Raw genomic sequence first — 12,100 nt, 5'->3', positions numbered from 1 at the left:
TGCATTGCTGCAGGAGATCCCATGCTGCACAAAAGGGTGTCTGGACTTGAGACACTGGGGAGGCTCTGCTGTTACAGTGAGCCTGTCGTTGAGCAGGTGGTTAGGCTCCACGGCGCAGCAGGAGAGACGTGCTGTGGTTCCTGTGCAGCGGAGGCCAGCGGGCTGGATGCCTGCGAGGATGGGGAGGTTGTCCACAGGAGTGGGACGCAGGCATCCTGTCACGATGTGCAAGGCTTCGTTGATAGGCGGGTCAATGAGGTGGGTGTGAGCACTGCGACACCACACAATATTCACTGGTGGAGTAGACCAGGGCTAGGGCTGCCATACGCAGTGTTTTTGCGCCGGTGCCCCAGCCTGATCGGACCAGTCGCCTCATCAACGCCACATGAGCTGTTAACTTCTTGCTCAGTGACTGGAGGTGTCGATGGAACGCGAACGACCTGTCACGCCGAGATAGGTTGGTTGGGCGCAGCATAGCAGGAGTGTTCCATCTATGTGAATTCAGAGCTCTCGTTTGGCGTACTTCCTGTAGACTGTGTTCGGCAGGTCGTAGGTGTAGATGTTATAAAGGAGGGGGGCCAGGACAGATCCCTGGGGGACACCGTTCTTAAGGCGTCGCAACCTGCTTCGCTGTCTGCTACCGGTGGTGAGGGTAAAGCTGCGATTTCGGACCAGCTCCATGATCATGCTGACCATGTGCCTGTCCGGCAGCAGGCGGAGCAGTTTGGCCGCGGTGCCATACGGAGTTTTAGGCAGCCATCAGATCTATAAAGACGGTTCCAGCCTTCATTTTGGCCGAACATCTGTCCTCGATATCTTTAGTCATCAGAGTGACTTGTTCTACGGTCGATCGCCCACGTCGGAACCTGGCCTGCTCCTGTGGGAGCAGCTGGTCGATGACAGCCAGGAGCAGTTGAAGTTAGCACATGATGGACCTTTTAAGATTTTTTCCAGATGGTTCATCCAATCACCTGCCAAGTATTTTGAAAGTGCCTGCCCTTTTCCAAACAGTTTCCAGAGTTCCCAGATTGATTGATTGATTTGATTGATTTGTATTTATTTTTCAGACAGGGACAAGGTACAGTAGACATTAACCCTATAGAATAGGGAGAGATGCACTGTACAAGGTTATAGCTAAAACAGCTAATTTCCACCCGCAGATGGTTGGAGATGGTTACAGTATCTGCCTAGTCAGGTTAACCACCAACACTGTCAACTACTTTTTCATAGTAGTAACAAAAGAAAAATAAGCCAAAGTACCAAGCAGTTTAGGATTTGCAAGAACAGAATGTGTTTTCCATTCTAATAAGAGTCTCTGACACAGACCAGCTAAACCTTCTCCTGCTATCTTCCTGAAATACTGTAGTACAAGATTTACATTCATAGTCGTCTTACTCAATGGATGTAGGTTTTTGGGATAAGCCTTGTCATTGGTTTTTTACTGCCCAATCAGTGGTGGTGAAATCTGTTGTCCGCCCAATCAGATTCAATCCTGACTACGTGAAACAACAGCAACCTAGCAGCCACTCAGCCGACGATTGCGATTGAAAGAAATACAGCGTTTTGTTCCTCCAATCCCTCGATGGTAATGAGTCCAGCCAGAACCTTCTCCAGCGCTGGCCCAGCGTGTGGTGTGTGGAGAGAGATAGGTCTGGCTATGCAAGTCTACATTCACAGCGTGTGGTGTGTGGAGATAGGTCTGGCTATGCAAGTCTACATTCACAGCGTGTGGTGTGTGGAGATAGGTCTGGCTATGCAAGTCTACATTCACAGCGTTGGGTGTGTGGAGAGAGATAGGTCTGGCTATGCAAGTCTACATTCACAGCGTGTGGTGTGTGGAGAGAGATAGGTCTGGCTATGCAAGTCTACATTCACAGCGTGTGGTGTGTGGAGAGATAGGTCTGGCTATGCAAGTCTACATTCACAGCGTGTGGTGTGTGGAGATAGGTCTGGCTATGCAAGTCTACATTCACAGCGTGTGGTGTGTGGAGAGAGGTCTGGCTATGCAAGTCTACATTCACAGCTTGTGGTGTGTGGAGATAGGTCTAGCTATGCAAGTCTACATTCACAGTGTGTGGTGTGTGGAGAGAGGTCTGGCTATGCAAGTCTACATTCACAGCGTGTGGTGTGTGGAGAGAGGTCTGGCTATGCAAGTCTACATTCACAGCGTGTGGTGTGTGGAGATAGGTCTGGCTATGCAAGTCTACATTCACAGCGTGTGGTGTGTGGAGATAGGTCTAGCTATGCAAGTCTACATTCACAGCGTGTGGTGTGTGGAGATAGGTCTGGCTATGCAAGTCTACATTCACAGCGTGTGGTGTGTGGAGAGAGATAGGTCTGGCTATGCAAGTCTACATTCACAGCGTGTGGTGTGTGGAGATAGATAGGTCTGGCTATGCAAGTCTACATTCACAGTGTGTGGTGTGTGGAGAGAGATAGGTCTGGCTATGCAAGTCTACATTCACAGCGTGTGGTGTGTGGAGAGAGATAGGTCTGGCTATGCAAGTCTACATTCACAGTGTGTGGTGTGTGGAGAGAGATAGGTCTGGCTATGCAAGTCTACATTCACAGCGTGTGGTGTGTGGAGAGAGATAGGTCTGGCTATGCAAGTCTACATTCACAGCGTGTGGTGTGTGGAGATAGGTCTAGCTATGCAAGTCTACATTCACAGCGTGTGGTGTGTGGAGATAGGTCTGGCTATGCAAGTCTACATTCACAGCGTGTGGTGTGTGGAGAGAGATAGGTCTGGCTATGCAAGTCTACATTCACAGCGTGTGGTGTGTGGAGAGAGATAGGTCTGGCTATGCAAGTCTACATTCACAGCGTGTGGTGTGTGGAGAGAGATAGGTCTGGCTATGCAAGTCTACATTCACAGCGTGTGGTGTGTGGAGATAGGTCTGGCTATGCAAGTCTACATTCACAGCGTGTGGTGTGTGGAGATAGGTCTGGCTATGCAAGTCTACATTCACAGCAAGTGGTGTGTGGAGAGAGATAGGTCTGGCTATGCAAGTCTACATTCACAGCGTGTGGTGTGTGGAGAGAGGTCTGGCTATGCAAGTCTACATTCACAGCGTGTGGTGTGTGGAGAGAGGTCTGGCTATGCAAGTCTACATTCACAGCGTGTGGTGTGTGGAGATAGGTCTGGCTATGCAAGTCTACATTCACAGCGTGTGGTGTGTGGAGATAGGTCTAGCTATGCAAGTCTACATTCACAGCGTGTGGTGTGTGGAGATAGGTCTGGCTATGCAAGTCTACATTCACAGCGTGTGGTGTGTGGAGAGAGATAGGTCTGGCTATGCAAGTCTACATTCACAGCGTGTGGTGTGTGTAGATAGGTCTGGCTATGCAAGTCTACATTCACCGTCATGCAGAAGTTCATATGTGCTGTACTACACCCATGGAAACACAAAATAGCAGGTCAACTATTTTTAAATATGATGTATCAAATCTGTCGTAAAGGTTTTGGAGTCTGAAAGCTTGTATTCTTCATGGAAATCTAAACCCAGTAAGTAGGTCGAGCCCAGTCACATCAACAGTCATTAAAACTGAGCACACTGAGCAAATGTGAGGAAACAAAAAAAGGTTGCTAAACTATTTTTTTACCCCCAAGGGACACCTCTGCAGCAGTTTAGTCTTGAGTGGGTACAGCACAGTTCAACTCAGCGGGTAAACTACTTAGGGCTGTGTGTCCACCGGTGAGCTGTATGTAGCTGAACAGCGCCAAGCTTACAATTGCTTACAGTGCACAAGAGCTGGAGTTTAGAGCTGGCTAGGCTACCCATGTTTTACACCTACGTTAGCAACGAGTGTTAGGTTTTTGCAGATTGCAGATTCATTAGCCAAGTTCAGCAGCTGGCAAATGTTAGCTAGTGCTAATGTTAGCTGTCTCTGCAGTTTTGCCAAAAATGTACTATCCTAGTCATCAGAACAGCTTTTACAGCCTGCGCTCTAGCCCAAAAAGTTAAAACTTTTTTCAATTGAAAAAAAGCCTGGAGCTCATGGCGCTGTAGCGCTAAAAAGCGCTTGGAACACAGCTCTCGTCTCTATAGCGCCCTAGAGATCATTACCCATTGTAAACAACGAGAAAACAGCGCCAGCTCTAAAATACAGCTTGTTGGTGGACACACACCCTAATTCCCTAGTCTCGCATAGCCAGATCTATCTCCACACTTCGTTTACGCTGTGCCAGCGCCGGAGACAGGTCTGGCTGGACATATTACCATTCTGTAATAGGGGGGGGGAAAAACGCAGTATTTCTTTAAACCAATCACAGTCCGCAAAATAGTTTGGATCAAATCTGATTGGTGCCGAGAGAATCTCTCGGCCGAATCTGATTAATTTGTGTTGCCAGACTCGCCACTGATTGGGCAGTGTGACAACGAATGACAAGGATTATTGCCAAAACCTACATCCGTTTGAGCCACACTACTAATTCCCTAACCGCCCCCGGACTGATCCGCCTCTCCACGTTACCTGAGTCAGAGCTGTACATGTAGACGAACTTGGTCCAGCGGTAGTGTTCGATGACGCCCACCAGTGCGTCCTGCAGCTCGGGCCGCAGCTGGATGACGAACTGGTTGGCCGTCTCGATGGGGAAGGAGGGCGTGACAAAGCACACGTGGAGCGCGCCGCAGAACGACATCAGCATGTTGACCGTCTTCCTGTCGTACAGGCCGATGATGGCGTAGACGCCCTTGGAGAACTGGGAGCAGACTGGGGGGAGGAGAAGGAGGAGGAGAAGGAGGAGGAGAGGGACTTAGTTAGTGGCGTCGATACATCAAACAGATGCCCGAAATAATCAGCCGCTCAGGTTCTAAGCTCAGGATGACAGTTACAAATGCACGGCGTTGAACAAGATAGATCACGTTGCGTTGTGAGATAACGGAATGTTCCAAGTCGGTGTCGGGATGGAGAGAATGTGAGTGCCTGCCGGTTCTGTTTGAGTTATAATGGCCATGGAGTCTCAGGTTTGTCAGAGCAGCCGCCTCGGTCTGTCTCCGTGTCTGTCTGTCAGGTAAGGGAGACGAAAGGAGGAGAGGTGGAGGTGGGGGAGAGGACGAGAGGGAAAGGGTAAGAGAGAGGATAAGAGGAGGAGGCAGGCGAGGCGAGGTTAATCAATGCTTCCCCTGGGCTCCATTGACATTTCACTGACAGCAGGAGCCCTGCTTCTCCCTGTCTCGTTTGTTCCAACTCTCCATTCCCCTCTCTCTCATTCTTACTCTCTCTACCTCTCTCTCTCCATCCCCCTCTCTCTCTCATTCTTACTGTCTCTCTACCTCTCTCTCCATCCCCCTCTCTCTCTCTTTCATTCTTACTGTCTCTCTACCTCTCTCTCTACCTCTCTCTCCATCCCCCATCTCTCTCTCCCTCTTACTCTGTCTCTCTACCTCTCTCTCTCTCTATCTCACCCCTCTCTCTCTCCCCCTTACTGTCTCTCTACCTCTCTCTCTCCATCCCCCTCTCTCTCATTCTTACTGTCTCTCTCTCTCTATCCCACCCCTCTTGCTCTCCCTCTTACTCTGTCTCTCTACATCTTTCTCTCTCTATCCCACCTCTCTCTCTCCCTCTCTCTCTACCTCTTTCTCTCTATATACCACCTCTCTCTTCCTCTCTCTGTCTCTCTACCTCTTTCTCTCTACATCCCACTTCTCTCTCTCTCTCTCCCTCTTTCTCTCTACATCCCACCTCTCTCTCTCTCTCTCTCCCTCTTTCTCTCTACATCCCACCTCTCTCTCTCCCTCTGTCTCTCTGTCTTTCTCTCTACATCCCACCTCTCTCTCTCTCTCTCTCTCTCTCCCTGTCTCTCTACCTCTTTCTCTCTACATCCCACCTCTCTCTCTCTCTCTCTCTCTCTCCCTGTCTCTCTACCTCTTTCTCTCTACATCCCACCTCTCTCTCTCTCTCTTTCCCTGTCTCTCTACCACTTTCTCTCTACATCCCACCTCTCTCTCTCTCTCCCTGTCTCTCTACCTCTTTCTCTCTACATCCCACCTCTCTCTCCCTCTGTCTCTCTACCTCTTTCTCTCTCTACATTCCACATCTCTCTCTCCCTCTGTCTCTCTATCTCTTTCTCTCTACATCTCACCTCTCTCTCTCCCTCTTTCTCTCTACATCTCACCTCTCTCTCCCTCTCTCTCTCTCCCTCTGTCTCTCTCTCTTTCTCTCTACATCCCACCTCTCTCTCTCTCTCTCTCTCTCTCCCTCTGTCTCTCTACCTTTCTCTCTCTATATACCACCTCTCTTTCTCCCTCTGTCTCTCTACCTCTCTCTCTCTCTACATCCCACCTCTCTCTCTTCCTCTGTCTCTCTACCTCTCTCTCTCTCTACATCCCACCTCTCTCTTATGCTCTTTCTCTCCTTTTCTTTTACACTCTCAATTCAGAGCCTCAAACCAGCGTCGTCCGAACTCTCTCTCTCTCTCTGCTTCTCTCTCCCTCTCTCTGCTTCTCTCTCTCTCTCTCTCTCTCTCTGTCCCTTTCTCCTCTCCTCTTTGTTTTTCTCTCAGTATTCCTCTCTCCGTGCCCGACGTGCCGACTGCTTCACGTTGAGACAAAATGGCCTCCATCTGTTTTGCTCCCTTCTCATTCATCCTCTGTCTGTGTTTCCTCCGTACCGCTGCTGGTGGGCGGGGCTATCCAGGACCCTAGTAGCTGCCTGCTGGTGGGCGGGGCTATCCAGGGCCCTAGTAGCTGCCTGCTGGTGGGCGGGGCTATCCAGGGCCCTAGTAGCTGCCTGCTGGTGGGCGGGGCTATCCAGGGCCCGAGTAGCTGCCTGCAGTAGTAGTGCTATCTTTGCCCTTGCCGGTCTGGGTTATTTTGCGCTCGTGTCTGCAGGTGGGCCTTTCATACGTTTCACTGTGTTTACCAAACAGATTGGAGTTCCAGTCTGTCCTCAGACCCGGGGCCAGCTCACAGCCAGGGGGTCTGGGGGTGGGGGGGGTGGGGGCGGGGCCGTGGCCCCGGAACCAGCCGGCCTGCCTGCTACTACGGCTCACCATCCCACTAGCCATGTGCACGTATGTGAGAGAGGGAGGGAGGGAGAGAGGGAGAGAGAGGGGGAGATAGGATGGAGGGAGAGAGAGAGGGAGGGAGGGTGGGAGAGAGAGAGAGAGCGGGAGAGATAGGAGGTAGGGAGGGAGGGAGAGGGAGAGAGAGGAAGAGAGAGAGAGGGAGGTAGGGAGGGAGGGAGGGAGGGAGAGGGAGAGAGAGGAAGAGAGAGGGATCATGGGAGAGGTAAAGAGAGAGGAGGAGGAGGGAGGGAGAGGAAGAGCTTGCCACACTCAATCAGTTCCAGACACGCCTCCCCCATGGGCTGAAGGAATAAACAGCCTGTCATCATGGCTATCGGCTTTCACCATGAGATACCATGTGACACAGCTCTTACCACTCCCTTCAGCTTCTTCACAAGGACATCCTTCATAGGCCCTTACACAGGAAATGGCAGTGGCAGATCCCTTTCTTTCTTCTTTAACAAAAACCCAACTACTTCCTGAACAATCTCGTAGGTTTGTGCAGTGGACGGCCATGCCGAGTGGCCTGTTATCTACCAGACCCTGCTGGCCCAGAACGCATGCAGCTCTGTCCCAGACGGGCAGACCCTGCTGGCCCAGAACGCATGCAGCTCTGTCCCAGACAGGCAGACCCTGCTGGCCCAGAACGCATGCAGCTCTGTCCCAGACAGGCAGACCCTGCTGGCCCAGAACGCATGCAGCTCTGTCCCAGACAGGCATACCCTGCTGGGCTAGTGACAGGAGCAGATGCCGTGGTTGTCATGATGGTGTAACTCCGCAGGAGTAGGTTGTGTGTGTGAGTAAGTTTGGGCGTGCGTGTGTTTGGGGGTGTGTGTGTGTGTGTGTGTTTGGGTGTGCGTGTGTGTGTGTGTGTGTTTGGGCGTGCGTGTGTGTGTGTGTGTTTGGGCGTGTGTGTGTGTGTGTGTGTGTCATCCTAGCTCAGCTGGGAGAGTCTAATGACAGGAGAGGTCAGAGGCTCAGAGAGCAGACTCAGAAACACCTGGCAGCACCGGAACATCGTTTTCCCCATCGCCACGGTTACGGACAGCGGGGCCACGGTCACCTAGACGACCACCTGTCCCTCTAGCAACGGTGTGGGAGGGCTGTCATTGGCTACAGGGCCGCGTGTCGGTGTAGAGAGCTCTCCTATCGAGGTTGAGAATTACAAGACTAGGGATGAGACAGTATGGATTTTTGCATTACGGTACGGTATCTAGTTACACGGTACGGTTTACAGTATTTCACGGTACACGGCATTTTACCTCCCCAACACACAGAAAAAAAAGGGTTTTACTTTGAAGGAACTACAGTGCAACACATGATGGAAAATACACACTATTGTAATGAAGCTCAGTTTATTAATAGCAAGCTTATATTAAATTACAAAATTAACTGTTGCAAGCAACTTGAAATGTGAAGTTTCAGCAGCGCATTATTGTGTAATACCGTAAACGTAATACCGTAAACACAGGGAATGTCACGGTTCTAATACCGTGGACATTTTATACCGCGGTTCGCGGTTTTCCGGTATACCGTCTCATCCCTATACAAGACTAAATCTTAGCTTTGGAGCTCTGGATCCCCGGGGTGAAAGACGGAGAAGAAGAGCGAATTCTCAGCCAGCGAAAAACAGACGGAGCAGGTTTCTTTTACAAAGCCCTGCCGGTTCCTCCGTGTTCCACCTGTCATCCTTGAGAGCACTTTGCAAGCCAATAAAGGGGAAATGAACACGTCTGTCATGGAGGCAGGTGAAAGCCGGCTGTTCCCTCGTCGTCTCGGCTGACGACTCTTGGCAGAAGCTCCCGCCCTCGGCGCGGGATGCATATCAGATGGACGCCTCACACACACACACACACACACACACACACACACACACACACATACACACACACATACACACGCACCCCTTCACAAAGACCCAATAGGCATGTATTTGTGTGTGTGTGTGTGTGTGTGTGTGTGTGTGTTGGCAGGCCCGCCATGGATGAATTTGTCCCACCATAGCTGCAAAATTTAGGTTATCAAATGTTTTAACTCGAATGCTGTTGTGTTTTGCGCTGTGCTCATGGTACTCTGCTGGGCTACTCTTCCCCCCCCCTCCCCCACAAATCGCGTGGATTGAAATAGGTCGCGTGCCAATCACGCTTGTTGGAAGTGTGAATAGTAAGCTAGACTGTTAATTAGCTACCAGCAAAGTTACCTAGCTAAAGTTAGGCTAGCACTAGGTAACGTTAGATATATAGGTTTGCATGTAACGTTAGTCAGGCTAATGTCAAAACCGGGACTGTCTTAAGCTTAGCTAATATGTTTGTACTCTTGATGTTCAGGTCATGAGTACCAGACCAATATATACATTCTTCAAGAAGAAAGTGAGAGTAGAAGCAGATGAAGAAACTGCTGCGGAGCCTGAGGTAATGTTGCCTTGCTAGCTAGGATAACGTAGCAATAGATGCCAAGTCAATCGCCAAACATATTGGCAATATTGCCTATGAATAATTATTATTCATAAGCTTTTGTAAAAAAAAAAAAGAAGTGGATTGACTAACAGTGAAATGTTTATTTACAACAGGAGAGACGGCTTCTCCAGGCAGGAGAGCCTCCTCTCCAGCCAGCAGCCTCAACCAGCAGCCAGCAGAGCCAGTGGCGGGAGAGGGACAGAGAGAGAGAGGGACTGACTCTGACTCTCAGATGGCAGGAGGGCAGGTAGAGGCAGCAGGGCAGGTATCTCCTTCACTCATCATTCTCTCTCTCTCACTCTCTCTCTCACACACACACAAACTCGCACTCTGTTAGTGTCAGAGGCTCACTAGATAGTAGTAAGGAGGGAGAGAGGGTGGGAGATATATTAGACCAGTGAGATGTCCAGGCCCTCTGCCCTGGTGTGTGGCAGCTGTTAGTGTCAGAGGGGAAGCCTCGTTCAGACTGCATGATTCCCATCTCTGAGGGATCTCTATTAGATGATGGTCAGCTGGCTCTTTTTAGCAACTGCAGTCATTTCAGCTTCCACTGGGACATTTTCTCCCAGATTTATCTTTTTCAGAACTGACATTTTTTAAGGGCTCATATCCTGCAGTATGTTGCATTAAATAGCCTTTTGTACAGTAGATGGAAATGTGGTCTTTGGCACATCGAGTTGTTTGTCAGGGTGTTACCTGTATTTTCATTAAAAAAAGACTGGGCACGACACTGGATGTTATTTAATATTGATTATTATGTATTAAAGTCCTGTCTCGTTTACCATGATTTGTGTATGACTACTTCTTTGCCATCCCCTTTTATAACCAAATGTGGTCCGATGATTAAATTGCTATGGCTTCTTGATTTTGCTCTCAAAGTGCGCCAAATTGATGCATTTAAATTAACAATGTAACATTTTTTATCCCAGGGGTGCATGCCCCCAGACCCCCCTAGAGGGTCGGAGGTCCAGCCCCCATAGCTGGCCTAAATCCTGTGGGAAACATGTGACATAGGCATGTATGTGTGTGTGTGTGTGTACGAGTGTTCTGGGCGCTCCACGGCAATGGGACCCGGGGAGCAGCAGCTTGGGGGGGGGGCGCCTCTGCTGATTGGTCGTTCAGAGGTCGTAGGTCAGCCGGGAATAATGTGTCATTCCTGTTACCGGATGACCAGGAGAGCCCAGGGGACTGGGAGGAGGTCAGCTCATGCATAGCAACCTGCTCATGCTCATTGGTGTATTTAGGCATGGGCGACATGGGCAGCCACCGCAGGGGGCAGCGATCGCACGACAATCAGAATTGCCTGCACGCTCAACAACTTGCCGACAGTTTTACAAAACAAAACTGAAAGTGTTCCAATCTCACCGCTGAATTATTTCCCCAGGGTGGCATACAAGATAGAAACGCCACTTATAGCTGGCTGGATTAGACCATTGTTAAAGTGTTCATGCCTTCAACCAATCACTATGTTGACGGTACACCGCTGCTCCAAGAATAGTAGCCTGTGTGTGTGTGTGTGTGAGAGAGAGAGCGAGAGATTTTTATTTTTATTTTTAAAAACCCTTTATTAACAATTCATACTAAGTACTCAAACACGTCCAGATATTCACCAAATAGACAAGACACACAACAACAATCACAACCACCAAACCAATACACTCTCAAAAATTAACCAACAGTAACTCCTCCCACACAAGCATGACACTCCCCCAACCCCCCCATGAATTCATAACACTCCCTCAACCCCCCCATGAATTCATAACACTCCCCCAACCCCCCCCATGAATTCATAACACTCCCCAAGTCATTTGTCATCTTGTAAAATTCAAATTCAACTCTCAGGCGAGCAGTGATCAAACCTTTACACATACACACTGGATCAGCTGACCCCCTGGGTCAACTGACCCCCCACCCGCAACGCTGTTCCTCCTAGTCTTTCCATATAGACAACCTAGCCGTGCCAAAAATCAGATTAACCACAACAAGACCCCTTTTTTCTTGACTGAGTACCGTGGACCAGAAATACAAAAAGAAAAGAGAAGAGAGAGAGGAGAGAGAGACAGAGAGAGAGAGAGACAGAGAAAGAGAGAGACAGAGAGAGAGAGACAGAGAGAGAGAGAGAGTGTGTGCAGCCTACACAATATGTCACTTGCCTCTGCTTTTAATAGCAATCTTCAGTATGAATAACCCGGCTATTGTTAGGATGCGATCCATAGTATTCCAGGGCCACCGCACAATGGGCAGTCTGATTGGTTAAGAGGAGCCATTGTACGCGGGCAGCCTATGGAGTACAGTGTGACCAGCGCACAGCGTATAGATTATTCAGCACATACATCACCATGCCTTCTGGTGAGTTATTGCCTTGAATGTGAAGTATCTATACAGCCTGTCTGGCTCGGCTCCAGGTGGCAAACATACTCTCTCTCTCTCTCTCTCTCTGTCTCTCTCTCTCTGTCTCTCTCTCTCTCTCTGTCTCTCTCTCTCTGTCTCTCGCTGTCTCTCTCTCTGTCTCTCTCTCTCTGTCTCTCTCTCTCTCTCTCTCTGTCTCTCTCTCTCTGTCTCTCTCTGTCTCTCTCTCTCTCTCCTCTCTCTCTCTCTCTCTGTCTCTCTCTCCTCTCTCTCTCTGTCTCTCTCT

General features: G+C 49.8%; 1 protein-coding gene across 1 annotated transcript in view; it reads right to left on the bottom strand.

Annotated features, from left to right (window-relative positions):
• Nucleotides 1–12,100, bottom strand: part of gria1a (glutamate receptor, ionotropic, AMPA 1a) — a gene marked incomplete at both ends in the record, with an annotated part of 92,436 nt that overhangs the window by 71,442 nt on the left and 8,894 nt on the right. The window contains 1 exon segment of the mRNA XM_084448900.1: nucleotides 4,474–4,713. Within this exon segment, the coding sequence (XP_084305026.1) occupies nucleotides 4,474–4,713 (240 nt within the window).

The sequence above is a fragment of the Borostomias antarcticus genome (assembly GCF_949987555.1).
Source record: "Borostomias antarcticus genome assembly, chromosome: 14".
Taxonomy (NCBI): Eukaryota; Metazoa; Chordata; class Actinopteri; order Stomiiformes; family Stomiidae; genus Borostomias; species Borostomias antarcticus.
This window is presented reverse-complemented; position numbering and strand designations above follow the sequence as displayed.